This window comes from Vanellus vanellus, assembly GCF_965231255.1.
Source record: "Vanellus vanellus genome assembly, chromosome: 24".
Lineage (NCBI taxonomy): Eukaryota > Metazoa > Chordata > Aves > Charadriiformes > Charadriidae > Vanellus > Vanellus vanellus.
In genome coordinates, this window is record NC_138929.1 from 3433252 (window position 1) to 3454335 (window position 21084).

General features: G+C 47.9%; 1 protein-coding gene across 4 annotated transcripts in view; it reads left to right on the top strand.

The window, feature by feature from the left end:
* MAPT (microtubule associated protein tau) overlaps positions 1-21084 on the top strand; it is a 50419-nt gene that overhangs the window by 18374 nt on the left and 10961 nt on the right. For 2 of the 4 annotated variants that reach the window (XM_082494913.1, XM_082494914.1), the window contains 10 exons: positions 5333-5421; positions 6793-6879; positions 8228-8314; positions 9952-10017; positions 12834-13745; positions 16326-16381; positions 17596-17775; positions 19256-19388; positions 20038-20088; positions 20551-20816. In XM_082494913.1, the coding sequence (XP_082351039.1) occupies positions 5349-5421; positions 6793-6879; positions 8228-8314; positions 9952-10017; positions 12834-13745; positions 16326-16381; positions 17596-17775; positions 19256-19388; positions 20038-20088; positions 20551-20816 (1911 nt within the window). In that variant the 5' untranslated portion in view covers positions 5333-5348. The remainder of the gene's footprint in view (positions 1-5332; positions 5422-6792; positions 6880-8227; positions 8315-9951; positions 10018-12833; positions 13746-16325; positions 16382-17595; positions 17776-19255; positions 19389-20037; positions 20089-20550; positions 20817-21084) is intronic. The other 2 variants (XM_082494915.1, XM_082494916.1) reach the window with 2 other exon arrangements.

Below are 21084 nucleotides of genomic sequence, written 5' to 3' on the forward strand. Positions count from 1 at the left end.
AGCACATCTTGCAAAGGAGGCAAGGTCAGGCGGGCTGCGGGCTGGCACGAAGACCTTTGTGGGTGTTGGACAAAAGGCGGTGTGTGGTTTTGCAGGCAGTGTGGGGACCATCACATAAAGCTGATGGGCTTTACTGTCAGGTCTCTGCAACCTCCTGTGAGAGGAGTGATGTTGTGTTCAGTATCCTCAAGGAAGATTATATTTTTTTCCTCTTTAAATGTCTTGTGGACCTTGAGCTGACTAATACCTTTCACTTCCTCACCTAAACTTCAGTGCTGTTGATGGCTGTTAAGGCTTTGCATCATTTCACTTAAGGCTTTTCATTACTGGGTATGTGGTCCTGCATGCTTTGGCCTCTTTGGGGTGTAAATTGCTGTTTTGGCTTTTAGCCCCTAACATTTTGTACAACACAGGCCTGCAGGGACTGTTCTGGAGCTAGCTTCAGCCGTGAAATGCTGTGAGAGTTGCTCTTGGTTACGGCAATGTTGAGCTTAGCTGGCTGGGTCGTGAAGTGCGACTGGAGTTGCCCGGTGGCCTGAATGCCATGAGCCACCCTGCGCTCCCCCTGCTCCGACAGTGGATCCACGCACGCCTCCAGCCCACCCCCGTTACAGCAAATTGGAATATCTGCTCCTCTCCAGGTTACACCGGACTGAGGGTAGGGGTGGCAATATTCAACTCTCAAGTTGAAGGCTTGTAGGCCCCCCCAGCTCCAAGCTTGGGAGTGAAACATGCTGTGTGCCACCCTGCGTCTCATCTTAACACTGATGCTAATGGTCAAGCATTTGGTGGCAGGAGATGGCCGAGCTCTCACCGGTTAAACTCGCTTCTTAGACAAACTGCGTTTATGTTTAGGGCCCTAACTAGGTTGCACATACAGAGCGAAAACCAGAGGTACTGGTGGGCTGAGCCTACGCTGCCAGAAATCAGCCTCTTTCTCCAGCTCCTGGCGATGAAAACTTCGCCCCCCCCTGCTTGCCTCCTCATGTGCCTTGTTGCACAGCTCAAAATGACTGCGCAATACGTCTCTTCTCTCGAAAGGCGGGCTGTGGGTTTCAAAAATGTGAGGTTTGGAGGAGCTGTTAATTATGGGATAGGCTGTTGCTTTTTAGATAGTGCCCCTGGTTAACAAGAATAGTTCTGCTGGAAATGGATAAGATTCTTAGGAGGGTTTGTGCTTTATCTGTCATGCAGAGGGTGCTGCCGAAGTTTATCTCTGTGCAGCTATCCTTGGCATAATTATTCATTACTGAACCATTGCTTCGAAGTGGGGCTGGTTTTACAGTTTTTTAGAACATTTTTTCCCCTTAATGTTATGTTTTTCCCTAAGAGGGATTTTCCCTTCCCCCTCTTAAAAAACAAATAGGATTATCATTATAGACTTTTTTCAAAATTCAAAGTAGTTTTTCAAATGCAAAATTTTCAGACCATCTTTGTTTAAAAAGCCTGATCTAAAATATGCAGTTTTAATAAGGTTTAAATTCTCTTTAGTCATATGAATTTATTACCTGAGTGAAAACCCGAAGCAAAGCTGCAGCTTTCCCCCTAGAGTAATAAGGGGTTTGCATGTAGGCAATTCAGTTATGCTTCTTGGTTTCAGCCGGACAGATCTGTTCCAAAACCATGTGCATCATCAGGATGGTTTTGAGTGAGCAATGCTTTTAGCTGACATCTACAACAGCTGAAAAGAAAGAGGGAGAGAATGAAGTTCAGCATCCATTGGAGAGGCATAAAATGTCTTTATAGATGACGTTCCTGGTGACTAGGACTGTATGATTATATGGCCTGTGTATTTCAAATTCTGCTGGGAGAGCTTTGCAGCTTAGAGATAATGGTGGCAGCGGCTCACTCTTACTTACCCATTGAATCGCTTTGTGTGCTTGATGTTATTTATTTGCTTATCTGGTGCTGATGAAATTTCATCAGCCCTATTGTAATGGGTTTAAATCTCAGCCCTGCGGGGCCTTGGAGGGAAGGCTGTAGGAAATGCTTCACGAGCTGCAAGGGAGGGGCAGCGCTGGTGAGAAAAGCATCTGTTGAGTGGGCATTTCTTCAGCTAAATGCAAGATGCTGTGGGAACCACGTGGGAGCTAAATCCCCCTCCCTGCCCCTTGCCTCGTGCCAGTTTGAGGAGTTTTTGTTCTTCTCCACCACTGACTGCTGCACGTGGTGGCTCAGGCGCAGAGTGACTCTGCTCCTCTGCCTGCCGTGCTGCAGACACGGCGGGAGGACATTGTGCTTCATCTGCTGGGAGATGCTTCTGCTCTCCACAGCAAACTGGGCATCAGCCCCCAAAATCACCATGTCCAAGTGAATGAGCATCTGGGGCATTGCATAAGCTGCAGCCACGTTTCAGGTGCTCTCAGGGTCCTGTTGGGTGGGGTTTTTGATGGATCTTTGTGGCTTTTGGTTGTGGTTTTTTCCTTGTAACAGAAAAGGCAGCTCTTTCTCGCTTGTCTCTGAAAAATTAATGGCTCCATCCTCCCGAGCCCACCTCCAGTCCTTTAGCTCTGAGACGGCTGAGTCCTGCCATGCGTGGAGCTCAGTGAGAACAGGGGCTGTCTCTGCCCGGCTGTGAGCAGCACAGCGTTAAAGGCCTTCTTGCAAAGCTCAGACAGACAGCGAGATCGTCGGCTTCTCTGAAAAACACCCAGCCGTTTCTTTGTGCTGAAAAGCCCCGGCACTGGCAGGTCAGCGGGAAGCAGGGCGACAGTCAGCCCTGTGACCAGGCCGCAGAGCCAGCAGATCCACCGGCCTTTGCTGAATCATGGCTCGCTGTTGTTGTGCCAGGGTTGCACAGATGCTAAATGCTCTATTCAGGGGAGAAGTGGAAGGTCTTCGGCTGTGTCGGGTGCTGTCCATGGAGCCAGCAGATGAGCCTCCGGCGGGGTATGCAAGCTCACGAGCTGTCAAGCTAGGAGTCTCCTCTGGATGGTGTCCCAGGAAATTCTTGTCCAGAGGCAAGAAAGGACTAAATGTATCTTTCCAGGGAGATTGGGGGAGACGCTAATTGCTCTTCTACAAAAAAACGGGTGGGAGGAAGAGAGGAAAGGAGGCAGAATAAGGAAACGGTAAGCCTTATTTAAATCCAGCACAGCAGATTTGTGAGTGGTTTGCCTCTGGGTCTGCAGGTTGGGAAGCAAAGATGTTAGTATCTGTAGATGTTCAGTGAACTGAGCTGGGATGGGAGGACCACCAGTTGTGAGTGGGGTAGGAACTGCTTCTCCCATCCACGTTTTCCTATCAACAGACAGGGCAATGCGTGGGGAAAACTGTACCCAGTGCCCTGTGTGCGTTTAGGACAGAGAGGTCACTCTTCTGTACATGCACAAGCACAAACACACACAGGCACGAGCAGCACATTTGTGTGTCATTTTACACCCATGTTCATGCCCAAATTGCTTTTGTGCCCTGTACACTAGGTTAGCATTATATTTTAGTATTTCCATGCAAAGTAGACCTGCAAATAATATCAAATGGCCAGATGAGACCAGGGTATAATCAGTATGATCCTTTGAGTTCTGGGAGGAGGGCACCCATATGTTCAAATAATGAGGGCCCACCATTTTTGTGGTCAACCCCCCAAAAAATTGGGGCAAAAATTATTTACTTAATTCTTTCCTATTTTATACCTCAATTTTTATGAGTGATTTCCTTTCAGGGCAAGTTCTCAAACTTGGTACAGTTCTGTCAGACAGCTTTGTAGCTGTCTAAGGCAGAAATTAAATTGCATAGTCATCTTGCTATGGCTTAAAAAAAGCTAGGTGAGAGATCTGGTTACTAGCATTGGAGTTTCTCTTACATAGTTCTATATATCCAGTTAATTTATTGCCAGCAAACAAAACCACATGAGTTTGCTTCCTTGCTGCTGATAACCTGAGCTTCATTGCTGGATTCATTCGCTCCTGACGGTCATGGCAAACCTGCGATTACACTAATAGCTGGTTATTAATCACTGCCAATGGCTGTAATTATATCAGCTATTAGGAACTAAAAGCAATGTCTGTCCAACCAGCATGGAGAATGAGAAGAAACACGGTCCCCGCTTCACAGAAGCGGATAATGTTTGTTGGTAACTTCATTTCCTTTTGCGGATAGATGCACATTAGAAAAGTAACTCTGAATTTTAGCACCTTTCTACTTCCACTCCAATGTCCAGACCTGTTTACTGTGCTTTGCTTTACACCATGGTGTTGGCTTTCTGAGCACTGCAAGAAGGATTTGGGGTTAAACAGCCATTGTGCTGTCCTCTCAGACCCACAGCCAAGCCAGACCATCTTCTCTGAGAGTCCCTGATCCAAATCCATCTCTGGAGAGTCCTGGTTTACCCCTGTATATCTCTTTTGGATTGCTTTTAAGGTGATCAGTGTATCGTTACAGCTGAGTATCCCTGCTGGGTGTATCCACAGGCATCCCTTCCTGCAGCAGTATTACACCTTGCCAGCAGATGCTTCTGTTGAGACACTGATTAAATGCAGAGTTTGGAGCATGCAGCAGAAGTATGTCTCCACTAAACATGCTGCTTCAAGTGATCGCCTGTGACAAAACAGTGGCTGAGCAGTGTCCTGTGTGCACCAGGGTGGTCATTTTGCTTGGAACGTCTTAAATACCTGTGGAATTTTGATGTTGCAGCTGGGCAGAAATTGCCTATATCCTTATTGTGATGGATGCGGATGCAGTGACTGGCACATGCTTTTGCTCATGCAGGAATAGTTAGAACTTCTCTTTGTTCACAAGGAACATTTGCTCCTTTATATGTCTTTTATGCAAAATCTGTGTTTTCCTTTTGGCTCATGCTCCCAGGTGTTTTTTTTCTGTCTTGAGTGTGGATTGCTGTGACCTCTTGTGCTGGGAGCTTGGTGCAACTCTGTTGAAGAGTGGTGTGGCTGGGGCAGGCCTTTTAGATTCCAGTTGGTCATGCTAGTGCTCCCTTCCCACTGTCCTCCTCTGCTTGATCACTGCGGACAAAACATGCTCCTGGTAGATTTGGAGGCACTAGTGTTAGATGCTCCGGGGAATATTTCAGCACTAGTTTGAAACCCAATAGGTAACGTGTATCTTGAGCTGTGACCTTGCCGGAGTGCAATGGTGTGATTTCAGGGCTCATCAGGAAAAGGGAACAGAGTAGCTATCTTCTTACAGTGGCTGAAAAGGTGGCTGGCTGTTGTTGGATGATTGGTTGGGATAGGATGTTTAATCCTCCTGGAAATCGACTGACAAACCAAAATTGTCTCTTGGAGCAGGAGATGGGAGCACACAAACTGGGCTCCAGATGGAGGTGTGTTGTGTCAAGTTTTCCCTGATAGTTGCTTGTTTTTACTCTCCTCTTCAGGTAACTTTTCTGAGAGATGGCGGAGCAGCGTCAGGACGTCACCATGATGGAGGATCATGCAGCTGGCCAAGAGAAGCACATCCCATCAGGTGAGCACCTCCAGGAGGAGATGGTGTAAAGGACCTGCCTTGCCCACTGCTGAGAGAATCTAAATGGGGCCAGTGGGACAGTGCGAGGGGTGCTTGGGGATGGCCAGGAGGAGATGGTATGTGTGCGTGGAAGGTTATGGTGGATCAGCTGGCTGCAGCCAGTGGATGGTGGGTAGCCCACAAGATTCTCTGATGTTCGTAGTCATAGGAAAATGCTGCTCTTCGATATCATTGCCCAGCAAGAGCAGAACAACCCCCAGCATCCAGACTAGTGATGATCTTATGCTGCAGCTTTGCAAATGTATGTTTCTGTGTTCACTCCTCAGTTTGCTATAAAAATACAGCACTGCTTTTATTTGGAGACACAGCTCAAGGATGCTGCTTGCTGCCTGCTTTTCTCACCTGCACAGGGAGATGGGGAGAACTGAACAGAGAGCTCTGGGAGCAGGGGCCATGCAGGAGTCTTTCGCCCCATATTTCAGACCTGCATTTCTCAAGAAGCCTTTGCTTTCTCATTCCACCATGCGCCACAATTGAGCTTGGAACCCCACGTAATGCCAGCAAATCTGGTGGGACTCACTCCTGGCTATGCTCCATGTAAACATCATCTTAATTTTCTTTTCTTGAGGTGCTTTGGACACAGCTTACACCAAATAAATGGATTGCCTCTGTCCTGGAGAGAATCCATAGCATCCATTCATCCTGGGTTCTGTAATGCATTTCAGTCTGATAGCTCCTCTCAGCTTGTAGCCTCAGCTTCACACATCACAGGTTCCCAGGGATTTTGCTTATGTTAGTTTGAATCTTCTTTTCCAAGTCATTTTCTCCAGTTCTCATTATTTTATTTGCCCAGACTCCTTGCAGAGAGGAGACTTAAGCCTCTTGCCCTACTCTTCCAAAAGATGACTTTGCAACCAAGTCTTCGTGCAGTACGTTATGTGCTACACCAAGCCCTTTATAAAGACTTGCTGTTTTGCAACGATTAGAATTAACGCATCATGGAAGTGTTCAGCAGGGAGGGAGTCTAATGGCTCCAGAACTGGCAGAGAGGACAACAGTGACTCAGAAGTTGTACATCTTTTCTGCTTATGTTGTTAAAATCTCCTTTCCTGCTTGTGCCATGCTTTGCTGTTTCTAGCTGTCCGGTTCACTGGGCTTTTCTTTTGCTGATGGGTTTCTGCTTGCTCCTTTTGGTGATGACACTGGTGCTTTTGGTTGGCATTTTCACGCTTTGCTTGCTTATTAGTTCAGGTGTTTTATACTCTCCAATAACAGTTTCTTGCTGCTGTGGATCTGGGCAATCAGAGTTCATAACTCACAGGCCGTAATTCATAGCCAAGGACTTGTTCTAAGTATTTGAATGTTTTCCAGGCTATCCCCTTCAGATACCAGTCGATGATGGATCGGATGAGCCTGTTTCTGAAACATCTGACGCTAAGAGCACCCCAACTACGGAAGGTGGGAGCTCTTTGACTTACTGCTTTGAAACCATGATGGATGGGGTCGTGGTAAACCTTGCCAAAAGACTCGCCGTGCCGTTTTCTGGTGGGGTTTCTCAGGAGGAGTGCCTGCACTCTTGGACAAGTGCTTTTCATTAGTCTCATCACAAGCGATGTTTGCCACTCTGCAGAATGAGATAATGAGCTTTAAAGGTGGAGAGTGGGTTGGAAGGCAAGAGAAGGTGAAGTGTTTTTTATAGTTCAGGAAGTTGCTTGCAGTTTGTTTCCTGAAGACTTTTTACACCGTGACTGCGAACTCCCGTTAGCACAGCTGGGAGCAATCCTATGTTGTGTGCTCCCAGGGCCAGAGGTTTGCATCATTGTGCTCCCCCAAAATACTCAGAGCACATCCTGGTCTCTGTGTTCCCTTTCAGTCAGCTGTACCTCATAGCTCTTTTTTTGCCCCCTCTGTATTTATATGTTCATTAGTATGGCACAATTCATGCTGGAATGATGGGATGGGCAGAGTCTATACATAAAACAAAACTTTGTGCTGATATAAAGGTCAGATTTGTAGGACTCGGGGCATGTCTGTGCTGCTCCAGAGTGTTATCTGAATGACTTGTTTACCGTTTTAATTAACTGCACTTTTTGTGTTCTTCGTGGCTGCTTTAATTACAAGTATCTGCCTCTTGGAGACTTTGGGTAAAGTTTGCAGAATTTATCTAAAAGAAAGGTGACAGAGATGATGACCGGTTCCAGCCCTGTTGCGCTGGAGGTGTGGGCCGACTGATCTGTGAAGTGGCTCTCTTCCTGTGTGTGTGGCTCAAGAGATCAGTTTGTAAGACCTGGCTGGTGCAGAAGAGGATGTTGTCCCTCTTTCCAGTTGGATTGGGACTGTCATGACAAGCAGACATCTCTCTGGTAGATGGAGCCATGTATCTGTCTCAGAACTGCCCAGAGTGCGATGCAGTTGCAGTGCTCAGATGGTTTATGAAGGTATCCGATGGGAGCTGTTCTTTCCTGTTCCAGACCAGTGAAGACCCCATGCAGACGGCATTGCCGTGCATGCAGATCAGGCACCAGTGGCTGCCTTCAGCTGTGCATTTTCAGGCAGTGTTTATGGTAAAGCCGCCAGCTGCGTAAGGAGTACGCTGGAGATGTGTGGTTTGTGTGGCAGAGGGGACAGCTCATAGTGTCTCTGCAATACTGGCTTTACTGTGTCATGCTCAGTTGTCTCCCTCCACAAGCACTGGCTCAAGGGAGGGAGTCGAGTGCTTTTCTGAGCAAAACATTCTTCAGGCATGTCCTGGCCTCCACAGGGTTTTGCCGCTTGATGGCTATGTGAAAGCTGCGTTGTTTTTCAGATGCCACAGCACCTTTAGTGGAGGAAGGAGACCACGAGGATCAGGGTGGTGTCGAACAGCACGGGGAGATCCCAGAAGGAACCACAGGTGAGGGAGACCGAGGTGCAGTTTCATCTCTTGATGCAGACAGAGCAGAGAGCTGGACTGGTTAGTGTTTTAAAATAACACTGCGAAAACCTCTCGCAGGCCTGCTTTGCTCCTGATGCGTGCTTCTTTCTTCTCCATGGCCTGCAGAAATAATTCCTAGCTTACGATTGTCCTCTTGCCTTCCCCATCCTGGGGGAAACTTGCAGCCTTTTCTTCTCTCTTTCTCAGCTCCCCATCTGACAATCTTTCTATCTGTTGTCTCTGTGGTGGCTTTGCCTCCCACCTCCAGGCTAAGCGCTTACCTGCTGATCCCGGTCATCTCTGTCCCTCTGCCAGCAGCCTTGCTTTGCTGGCGAGGAGAGACGGTCACCGCAGGACCTTGCTGCATATCTCACTGGAGCTCTCGCTCAGCCCGGGCAATGCGGTTGTCTTTGAAGTGGCAGGTGAAAACCAGGCCACTGCAGCAGTTCTTTGGCTGCCGGCGTGTTTTAAGGATAACGCAGAGGAAGTGAAGTGGCTAATTCAGCCTGAATGCTCTGTGGGGAATCACTGCACCTGGACTTGGTTTTCCGGTGAGGGGTGGGGGTCTTTCCGAGGCAGAGTAAAAATGGAGTGAACTGCAGCAGTGCTGTGTGTGTACAAGAGGGCCGGAGCTCCTGGGAGAGTCAGGTCTGTACGTGAAAAATGACCGCGTGGCCCTTGTGCAGTGCTCGCTGGATTTTCCTGGGAGTGTCAGGCAGAACCTGAGAAAGGTAGTGGGTGGAAATGTGCTTGTGCCAATGCCTGAACACCAAAACAAGCTCGCAGCACGCTCCCTCGGGCAGCCAAATTGCCTATCCTGCATCCAGTCCCCAGGCTGCTGCTGGAGCCCTGGGCTGAAACGGAGAGTGGCTCGCCCGCTAGCAAGGATGCGTAGTCTGTGGTTTAAGATCTGACTGTACCAGGGAGCCAGGAAGAAGCAGCGTGTCCTGAACTCTTTGGAAAAAAAAATGAGGAAAACAGAGAAAGTCCTAGTTTGACTGTAGAACTGTGACATACAAATATAATTGATAAAGCCTGTTTGAAAGTAGTCATATAATAAATTAAAAAAATTCTGATAGAGACAAACCATCACTGCTGTGAAGAAAATTATGCTTCTCGAATATCCCAGTATTCCTGAAGTGTCAGATTGATATCAGACTCGGATTTACTGGTGTCAGGTAGCCTCTGCAGAGTTCGTTACAGTAAGCTAAGTAGTAGACTTCAAGAAGGTAGGGCTCAGGTAAGAGACATTCATGTGAATGCTGTGGGCAATATAAACGCTAGGTGGGGGTAGAAGAGGGGATATAAATCCACAAGTTTCCCTGCGCCTTCACAGCCTTTTCTCTGCACCTCTGCCTGAGGGAGCTTGTACTAACCTGTCACCGAGGATGTGTGAGTCGGTGAAACTCTCCTCCAGTCTGGTACAGCACAAGCTGAATAAATCTAGCTAGGTCCATTGTCGGCATGGGTTGATTTCCTTTCTGATACTGCCCTGCTCATATACAGCGCTGATGGGCAGAGTCAGCAGGGAGGTAAATAAATTCTCCGATCACACTCTTAAACTTAACTCTTGTTTTGATCATGTTTTTCCCGTTCTTTCTCTGAATTGGAACCAGCTGAAGAAGCGGGCGTAGGAGCCACCCCCAACCTGGAGGACCACGCTGCAGGAGATGTCCCTCAAGGTTAGTGAATCGTCTGTCGCTGGGGTCCCACTGTTGCTGCCCACACAGGTGGTTGGTTGCTAGTGGGAATTTTCTTCTGTAATGCAAATGCTCTGCACTGTACAAGCAGTTGTGCTGTTCTCCCTCTTCTTGACAGGGGAGGGTCATACGTGCTTTGAATGTTCCAACATACTCATTTCAGGGAGCCACAGCTTTTCTTGCACCACATTTCTCTCTCAGATGCCTGAAGCCCTGGTGCTTGTTTTTCCAGTTGCAAAACAGGGCATCCTCCAGGCTAGAAAAGGTAGTAAACTGAGCAGGGATGGTGCAGTTAGCCAGGAGGAACTGCTCAGCATTGAACAGAATCAGTTTTGGGCCCTGCATGTCACACATGAAAGCACTGAATTGTTTCTCTAATACTGTGTCTCTTTCTAACTTGAAACATGTCTCAAACCTACTTGCTGATCCCCTGACTTTAAGGGTCTTTTTTTCTCATCCCAGTCTTAGGGAGTGTGACTGACAAAGCCAGGCATGGTGGGCAGTGAGCGTTTCTAGAGCATTAATTGTGCGTCTGCCCAGATGAGCCAAGAAGGTATCCAGGAATCGCCTGGCTATCTGGAAGGCCTCTCTTGACTCTGCTCAGTTCAGACTTGACTGAAAACTTCAGGACGGGATTTTTGCAAAGCACCCGGTGCTAGCTTAATTCTGTGCCCAATGGGGCAGACGTATGGGTTCAAACTCACTTTGAGATAGCTGACTTGCTAGTGCTAATACACTGTAGCGCTAATTTGGTGCTCTGGTTAAAAGCGTAGTTAAACCCCATTTTGTCAGATAGTTTTCTGTGCAGCAGACATAACAAATTCCTCCAGCTGCTTGGGCAGCATCTTTTCTCCTCGTGGCTGCATTAGTGCATTTACAGACATCCGCATCTTTTAAAGAAGTAAATAGGTCTTTGCCTTCTCAGCTCAGGGCAAAATTCAGGTTCTCTTTGTTTTCCACGCACTTGTAATAATGCACTGCTTCCTTTTAATGGTTCTCTTTGATTCAGAGGAAAATGTGATTGTCGGTACACCCACAGAGTCTTGGATATCTTGTTACTAGCTACCTTCATCTTTCATGTTGTGGGATTTGAAAAAATGATCTTTGCAGTACAGATGGAGCATGTTGAAATGCCTTTGGAATCTCAGGTGGAGACGCGTCTTCATTGATTCACCGTTTTCGCTCTGCTGGCACTGTGCTAGCTCTTGACCTCGTGCAGCACGTTTGTCTCAGAACCGCTGACAGGTCCGACAGTATGGGAGTACAGCTAATGAACTGACTGTCCACCTCTCTGCATAGGCATCGTTAATGGTCATGTTGATCGTTTGCAGGAGAAATGAGCCAGGACGATCTGCTGGCTACTGCATAAACACCCTTCATATCCCTGTGTTTCTTGGTGCCACTTTTCAAATATTACCTGCCAACAGGTGCCAATTTAGGATTTCTCTTAAACCACAGTTTCTGAGGTCTTTTTTGGTAGTTTCACTGAACCATTGTGGTTGAAGGGGGAGAACATTGATAAAAGACTGAGTCAGTCTTGACGACTTCTTTTCTTGTTTTGATCTTGTTTGTTAAACTAACAAAGCAACAATTGAAATCTCAGTACCGAAGTGCTCTGATCTAGGCTCTTTAGTTTGCCCGATCAGTGCTTAAAAAGACCATAGAGTATTTGAAGCTGGAAAAATTTTTAATATAAGATACACATTCTTACTAGGGCGGTGGACTTCAAAGCAATTTGCCTATATTCAGGGTGAATTTTCCATTGCTCAGTGCATCTTTGCTTCTGTTGAATGAATTTCTAACAGAAAAGCTCCAGCTCAACCAGAATATATGGCTTAATGCAGCAATTGTTGGGTGAAATTGTAAAGGTCTGTGTCACGTATGACATCAGCGATAGAAAATAATTCTCTCTTTTACCCAAAAAAAAAAAAAGAAAAAGAGATCTGTGTCTCTGTGACCTTAAGTTTTGGGTTTTAAATGTCACATTTTCTACTCTACCCAAATGGTGACAGCAGTGCTGGAGTGGGTGCCAATTTGCCTGAGTGGGTGCACAGGCCAAAATTGCTGTGGCCCTGTGGCTACAGCCACATTTTACTTATAGTCCTTTCCACTGAGGCTGTCTGCTCCACTGGCTGTTGAAATACACAGCAGTAAGAGAGGAAAGATAGGAGTGCTCTTCCCCAAGCTCATTAGCAATAGAAATGTTCTGGAGAACAAAGCAGACATGGTTTGAACTCTGGGAGGATGTAACTGATGCCACGTCTGCATGAACATCTCCTGCAAGGGAGGAGAGGACTTGAGGGCTTTTGTAAGCCCGTGAAAGAGGGGAGGGTGTCTGGCCTGTTTTGTTGAGGCCCTTGAGGCTAGAAGAAGTGGTCACTGACCAGCAAACTGATGATCCAGTGGTGGTGTTAGATTAGAAAGCGGGTGTGTTCTTGGCTTCTGAAAACCTCTATAGCTAAACCAGCTCATAGAGTACGAGTGTTGCAGATGTTGGCCTTTATGGCACAAGCCTGGGGTACCCCAGCCACCGCCGAGACCAGATCCAGGGAGGAGTATGGTCTCCCACATATTGTGGCTGTCACTGTTGTGATTCCCATGGGGATCAGAGTTTCTTTAAAGGCAAAAGCCACTGTAGAAGTGAGTTGTCTGTTCAATGGGGCAGTGTGGGACTTGCTTTTTTCCTCTAGATAGTAGAAATCCTTAGTGTTTCTTCAGCATTACATGTCTGACTACTTATTTGACATGCCTGTGTTAATTGTTTGCCCACGCTTCGTACCCTGCATCTTCAACTCCAGGGGAGCCAAGCTCTCCAAAGCTGCAGCCTGGCCCTCAGGAGCGTGTGGGAGATTCAGTAAAAAGGGAAAGCCAGCCCACAAAGCAGGTAGCTGGGGTTCTCCAGCAGCCTCTTCTGTCACATGAAACGAAGGCTACAACAGCAGCGCCCACCAGAATCGAGGTCACCATCCCAATACCCCTGGATATGTACCAAGACTCCAGAGCATCTGAAGACAACAGTGAGTTGTGGGATCATCAAGGCAGAGAAGGCATTGGTGTGGATCCAGCGCTGGGAACAGAGCTAGGTCGTGATATGCACACGGAGGGGTTGTCAGGAGCAGGTGGCACAGATGACTCCCAGATTAAAGATGGGCCATCTCCTTTATATACCAGAGCCCTATTAAAAGAAGATGCCAGTGGACGGGAAAGAGATGAGGACCGTGATATTGATGAAACTTCTGAAAAGGATTTACTTTCCACAGTGGGACAGCATGTTTCACCAAGACCTGAAACGGGCTTGTGTCCTGCAACAACCAAGGGAGCTCTTGAAGAATATGCCTTTGAAGAAAACAAATCCAAAGATGTCCTCAGAGACATACCAAGAGAGGCACTTCTTGTTGAAACTGAATCGTATAAAGCAGGAGAGGACCAAGAGGAGAGGAGGCAGCCATTGAAGGGGGAAGAAGACTCAGATGTCACCCCATCAGAGCCTTCTGAAATCATGTCCCAAAAAGAAGCTGAGCCTGGGGAGGGAGAAGATTCTGAACCCTTACCAGAAAGAGCCAAACTCCCTTTTGAGTTAAAAGATCATGTGGAAGACAAAGATGCTCCTTTGGAAGAGGCTGTGCCAGATACAGAACGCCGGACGCCCAAGAAGAAACCTTGTACCCAGGTTGCAGATAAAGCTGTCAGTCGCGTCCCTCTCCTAAAAGGTGTGTGCAACGTTTGCCTGCCCTGAGCTCACAATACCGGTGGCTTGCTCACGACAAGGCTGCCTGAACGAATACATCAGCTTGCTGCCACCTCTCGAATCCTGCTGCTTGGGAAATGGCCTGGACCTTTGCTGTGAACTGATCTACAAAACGCCGCTGCTTCTTCCTCCCCCTCCTTCCCTCTTTAGTTTAATCCTGGATGTGCTGGCATACTTGCCAGACCCTTACGCTTCGGTTTTGCGTCCCTTGCATGGTGCTGGCGTGTCCCCGATCATGCTTTGTTGACCTTTTTTTTTGTTTGAATTTCCTTGGATCTGTGGGGTGGGCACCTTAACTCACACCTGGCACCTTCCCAGAGAAGATGAAGACTGGATGGATGTAGTTCCGGCATGTTGGAGTGGGGCTAACCCAGCACACGCTGCAGCTTGTTCCAGCAAGACACGTGCCATCTGGTTTGCATGTGTCCGCTGTCCGGTCAAATAACTCTTTGTATTGGCTTTCCTAAAGAGGAGGGAGGAGGAAAAAGGCAAGTGAGAGGCAGGTCTAACCCTGAAAAACACCCCACATTGGTCCTGTTTCTTGTACTTTTCCCTTAAATAACCACTACGGACTGCTGTTGGAGGCAAGCTTTGTAGCTATCTGGACCTTTGACCACGACAGGGCATGTCCAGCGCTCTTACAAAGCGTCCTTCTCCGATGACAGTTCTGGACAGCGTGTCCCTGGGTGGTCCAATGCGATGGCTGTATTTTGGGTGTTTTGTGGGAGCTGCCTAAGTGTGTGGAGGCCTGGCTCTTGGGCACATCTAACAGCATGTGTGTCTCCAGGTTGGGCTGGGCTGGAAGGGCAGTCAGACCCTGGAGCTGCTGCGTTCGTGCAGCGATCTCAGTCTTAGCTGTCTTGGGTGAAGGTCTGAGTTCACCGCTCAATGCACCAGCATCCCTGCCAGCAGAGCAGCTCTTAGACCTCTTCTTTCTCCGAGAGCTATTTTCCACCTTTACTGGGGATCAGAGGGATGTCAGTAGGGTCCTTGCTCAGTGGCCAAATGCAGGTTTTGCAGTGAGTTGTGTTTAATAAGCTGGGGCAGCAGGACATGCGTTAAAACCCGATGGTGTCTCACCATGTTGTACCTCAGCTGTGGCTGTCCAGGGCCTGGCCTGGGGGCAGCTCTGCCTTTCACCTTGGTGCCGCATCCCAAAAGCTGGCTTGGCTGCTTCCATTAGGCAGGAAATCCCACTCACTGCCTCTCTGGTTTGCAGCAGAGAGAAGCGTGCTCTTTGCTGCGTGGGGTTCATGAAGAAATTGTTGATGTAGCTTTTTCCATTGGAGCTAAAGCTCATAACATATTTCTCGTTGTTCACTACCTAATAAGTCAGCGGGAAGCTTCGCACATGTGCTGCAGGGCATTGGCATGGCTTGCTATCGCTAGCATCGGAGCCTGAAAACAATGGCAGGTTGGGGATGCATTGCCCAGAGTCAATCAGTTTCTGACGAAATAGGAGGAATTTCTTTAATTATTTAATGGTCTTTTCCTTCAAAGACAGAGATACTTTGTGGCTGTTCAGCTCCAGCCTTGCTCCATTCTGTAGTTTAAGTGAATTTGGGAAGGGTAGTGCATCCAGCAGCTCTAGGAGTGGTTGCTGGGATGGGTTAGAAACGTCAGTGCTGGATTAACAACATTGTTTATGTCACTGGGAAGGGGTTGACCGCCCAGGGTAAGTTTCCAAAACACTGGAGAGAATATCAGCAGTTTTTCCTCCTAGATTAGGGAGGAATTAGCTGAAGACTGGGAAAAGGGGCTTTGTTATGAGTGCCTTATAGTGCAAACATTACTTCCCCTCTGTTTCTAATCTCCTAATTAGCAATACTGCAGTCTGTTGTGCTTGTAGACTAATGGGACAAAACACTGAAATATTGTCAGTCACTCTGTGTTTGATACAAATCAAGTAGGGCAACAGCTAAGCCTTTAAGACCCTGCAGGGTCTGACCTAGATCAAAGGTGCACTCTGTTGCGGAGGCAGAAAGCAGTGTGACAGGAGGGATGGGAAGCAACAACAGCCAGGTATAAAAACGCTTTGCAAAGTTAACGCACTGAACAACAACTTTAAAAGATCATGGGCAACCTGGTGCTGATAGGATTGGGGCATTCTCGAATTTTAATCTTTATATATATGGTTGGTAGGACCAATGGGTGTTTTAGAGAGGGAGACTCATGTTTAGGGTTGAATAGAACTGTTTGGTCCTAAACTGAACAGATGCTACTGGAACTGAGTGCAAATCTGTGCAAAATAGTCTCATGCAGACCTTGTTGCGTGTGTCTGATGCTCCAGTGATGACTAATGAACTGTTGCCCATGCACAGGATAATCTGTTAAGCCAGAAAGAATGTGTTTACGATGTGGAAGTATTTCTGCAAGAAATGAGTGACTTTGTAATATTTCGAAGAATAGTATTTAATTTAAAGGAGATCAGGAAGGTGGAACACCCACCCAGCATGCATGTTGCTGTATCACAGGCACTATCATCTCTCTAGGTTTTACTGACCAGTCCCAAGAAGTGTAACTGTGTGTTTCCATTTGTCAGGTCGTGTGGACAGCAAAGACAAGGAAGGGACTGAAGCTGAGGAAAAGAAACTGAAGGTAAGCTGAAAAATAAAACCAGAGGTGACATCAACCCACTAAGTGCTGTGCGTGTTCCTGACTCCTTCTCCTGCTCTCCTGGACTGCAGCTGTGCCTCTTAGGAAACCTTGCCATTATCTTCCATTCTTTCATCTGTCTTTCAAGAGTGTTTTTATTTTTCTTTCCTCACCCCGGTTTGGATGGTGCAATCCATAGTGATCCTTGAGGGCAAGGAAGCAAACCAAATCTAAACCAAACGTGTGGCTCATGGGGTTGGGTGCGTGGTTAGAGAAATCGTTTGCTCAGCCTGAGAGCAGAAAGGGGCCAGCTGGCTTTGCTGGGGCAAACCAGTGTGAAAGCAAACTCAAAACTGTATTGAGCTGTACTGGGGACAGTCACCGTAACAGTGGAAGACCAAGATGTGTAATTAAAAAATTAAATTAAATATTCTAGGCCTTGCAGATGCTGTGCTCTGGGTAAGGAACAGAGTTTAATAGTGGGTAAATTCCAGAATTTTAAAGGTATCTGTCACACTGGAGGAGGTTTAGCTCAGCTGGCCATTACCCTGACTAGTGCCTGGGTGAGATAATGAACAATCTGATGGGCAGTTTAGTGGCTGAAGAATTAAAAATGAGAAATATAATTGTTTTCAAACAATGTGAAATTGGGACTTTCTCTAGGGAGGTTTAGCAAGGTTGTATCAGGCTCAGCATTTGACATGATACCAAGTAATTATCTAGATAAAAAACAGTGATCTGTTATTGATAAAGCAGATATGTGGTGGGTTTGGGGGACCTGGGAGCAGTCATCTGCATCTCCCAGAAACGCTGGTGTTGATAGTGCTGTATCTGCAGCATCTTTGCCAGTGGAGCACATGGAGAGTTTGGGAGTAAATAGAGCAGTTTAGATGGTAAAACGTGCCACTGGTGTGGAGGGCAGTGGCAAGGGCAGGCTGTCATGGGGTGACACGTCCCCCAAAAAGGGGCTCAGGTGGTGCTACACTGTGTGGGATATCTGAGATATCCCATATCTGCCAGTGCAGTCGCGGGACCCTGGGCACGGCAGCTCTTGCCCAGCTCTGTGCTGCAGGGAGAGGGCAGTACCAGCCATCACCCGTCCTGCACCCAGTTCTGTATTGCACCTTCTAATCCTATTTCATGTCAGAGATCCCCCTTTGTTTCCCTCCCATACTGATTTTTTTTTGTTCCAATTTTATTTTGTTTCCATGTTTAAGAAATCCTCACCTTCCACTGCCAAACCCCCAGGCGATAGACCCTCCATCCCCCCCCAGCGACACACCTCCTCTAGCACAACCCTTTCGAAAACACCCTCCAGCCCTGCTTCCACCTCTAAACGAGTCTCTTCTGTCACATCCCGACCTGCCAGTACAGGAACGCAAGAAATGAAAGCCAAGGTAAGGAAATGGGATGTGAGAGAGGCAAAGCTGCCTTGGGGAATACCTTACAGCATTCCTGACAGGTCTGGCAGTGCTTGGCTGGGCAATCTCTCCATGTCCCATTCAGTGGAGAGTGTGGGATGTGCTTCCCCTTCACCTTCCAGAGGCCGTGACCAGACTTGGCTCCAGTTTTGGTATTTGAAGCAACTGGGTCCATCTCACCAGCACGTAGGACCCCTGCTCCACATTACAGCAAAAATATCTTATTGCTACCGAGTGCTACCTGGTCTCTCTGAGGCATTTCCAGGTCTCTTTATGCTCTTTGGTGCTCTTCTTTGTTTTGCAGCTTTATGCTGTGTTTTATGGATGTGTTGGCTGTAAACAGCAGATGTATTTGAAATGTGCCAGAGCCAGATCTGCCAGGTGCTACACAGAGAATCGGAAATGCACGCACATCCGTCGTTATTCTGCAATGTAAAAAGTAGCTTGGAGTTTCCCTTTGTGGTGTTTATTCATACAAATACACCCATGGTGAGGGAAAGAGCAGAGATTGCAAATTGCAGACAACGGGATATGGTTTTACCACGATAGGGACTGCGCTGGCTCTGCTCTGGTTCCCTGCTGCCTTGGGACCACTCAGCTTGTAAATTGTCACTTGCATGTTAGGAAGAAATTTTTCACTTTGAGGGTGGTAAGGCCCTGGCACAGGGTGCCCAGAGAGGTTGTTGAGGTGTTCATCCCTGGAGGTGTTCAAGGCCAGGCTGGAGGTGGCCTTGGGCAACCTGGGCTGGTGGGAGGTGTCCCTGCCCAGGGCAGGGGGGTTGGAACTCCATGATCTTCAAGGTCCTTTCCAACCTAAACCATTCTATGATTCTTTGTTTTTCCTGAGCTTTTGTACACAGACCAGTCGTCAGGAAGAGGATGTGTTAGTTTATAGATTTGGGGAGGCTTTTCTGCAGGATCAGAAGACAATAAATAGTGTGTTGCTATTTACACGCTATTACAGATTGTGTACATGTTACAGCAGTGTATTACAGGTGGGGATAAAGGAGGTGCTTCTTTGTGTTTGGAGTCTGGCACTGTACTCCTGAATGGAGCCTCTCGTCTAGTCTATGGATTTACTTATCTTCTGTACAAAATTTTAGCAGGACAGGGGAAACAAGATGAAATTTGGAAAACAGACAAAGGAGTTGAACGTGCTTTTTAACCAGGCCTGAGTGAATAATGTAGCTGAAGCTAAGGGCTGACATGGGAAAGCAGCGCAGCTGCTCTGCCAGCCCAGGAGTGACTGTGCAGCGGTTGTGGCAGGTGCTGTGATGGGAACAGGGGTGTGAACAGCCCTGTCACAGATGCCCCCATGTGGGGGAATCCGTGGGAGCTCCTGTGGGCTGTCAGGGTCGGAAGCAGAAGGGTCTCGTGTGGCTCTGATCCATGAGGGGTGATAGCCCATCACCAGGCAGATCCCCCCTGCATCAGCCTTTCCCCGTTGCGTCCCCAGGGCCCGGAGATGAGAGGTGGCACGAAGACGGCCACGCCGCGGTCTGCAGCCGGGCAGGCTCAGAGGAACTCGACCAATGCCACGCGCATCCCAGCAAAGACACCCACGGCCCCCAAGACACCTCCCAGCTCCGGTAGGTGATGGCGAGAGCGATGTGCTGCTGCCTTCCCGTGCTGTCTCTGACTCTAGAGGCTCTGCTTTGGTGGTGCTCCCAGGTTCTCTGTGAAATTATTTGGGAGTCGTGAACAGATTTGCCCCAGTGCAGGCTGGGGTCGTGCACAGCGCTAAGCAGGGGCATGGCCAGCGGGTTGAGGTCTGTGTGGTGATTCAGAGCTGCTCAGCCTGGTCACGGGGCTGTGGGGGCAGAGCTGGAGACGATTCCTCTGAAGAGAGCCTTTCTGGATGCTGCTTTATCTGCTGCGTTCATAGAGTTGCTGGTGTGCAGAGGAGGGCACTTGCTTTATCCCTTTGGAATTTCCTCCAATTTGGAAGATTTAAGCAGCTCCATTTTTTTTTTAATCCATCTATTCCTTTTCTCTTGGCAATATTTCACAAAGACCAGAGGCAAGAGGATCAATTCTTCGATTGCAGAAATGGAGATTAGCCCATTATTCTCAGAGAAGAAAACCCCAGAAAGCATCAGGCATTGTGAATTTTCATTAAAACGGTGCATTTCACTGAATATATATATTTTTCATACTTAACCAGAGCTGCATAAAACCTTAAATCAATTAAATTTCCAGCTTTATTATGTTTAAGCATCTTTCTCATTCATTAAACAGGCAGAAAGGAGCAGAAAAAACCACCTCCTGCAGCAGCAAAGTCCGAGAAAGGTGACGTTTAAGGGTTTTCTCTTCTTCTTCCCTTTCTTTTGAGACTCGGGGCAGTTCTAAGCTGTTCAGTGATCAGCCTTATTTAATTATATAAAATAATTTTGTAAAAATGCTTCCAAATTTCTAATAGAAAAGTGGTTTTGTTTGAATGTCTTTTGTCTGTAATTTGAAATGCATGCTAACGTCTCACTTGGGTGGGGAGTCTTACCAATGATCCAGACAATGAAGACCATATTCCTTCTGAGATACTAGGAAATTCCCTTTAATCACAGTTCTCACTTCAAAATTAAGTAGAACAAAGTGCAGCCGTCTCCCCCTCCTGCTGATGGTCTGCACCAGGAGCAGCGGGTGGGCCCTGGGACCGGGCAGATCAGCCCCGTAGAGACAGGCAGTGAGTGGGGAAGGGGTTGCGTACCCAGATTGCTTATCCTGTGCTTGCCTCCCTCTGTCTGCAAACTCCAGGTGAGCAGCCAAAGTCTGGAGACAGAAGTGGTTACAGCAGTCCCGGCTCCCCTGGGACTCCAGGCAGCCGTTCCCGCACTCCCTCTCTGCCCACCCCACCAGCCAGGGAGCCCAAGAAGGTGGCAGTAGTTCGCACACCACCGAAATCTCCTGCATCTGCCAAGACCCGCATCCAGCCGTCAGCTGCACCCATGCCTGATCTGAAAAACGTGAAGTCCAAAATTGGCTCAACTGAAAACCTGAAGCACCAGCCTGGAGGTGGCAAGGTAAATGTGGGCTCTGCTCTCCAGGGGCCTTTCTGTAGGGACAGCGGGTGCTTGGTGCTGCATCTGGGAAGGGAGAGCCCTCCCTGGAGCAGCAGCAGCCCAGCTGGGGCCACAGATACAGCAGTGGGCAGCCATGCTTCAGCTGATCTCCAGCCTGATTCTGATTTTGGAGTTTTTTGGGCTGATTGGGTTGGGTGCTTGTCCTGAAATTGTTTGCCTGGCTTAGTGTGCAATACAGCTGTCCCGCAGAGAGGACCGCAGAGAGCTT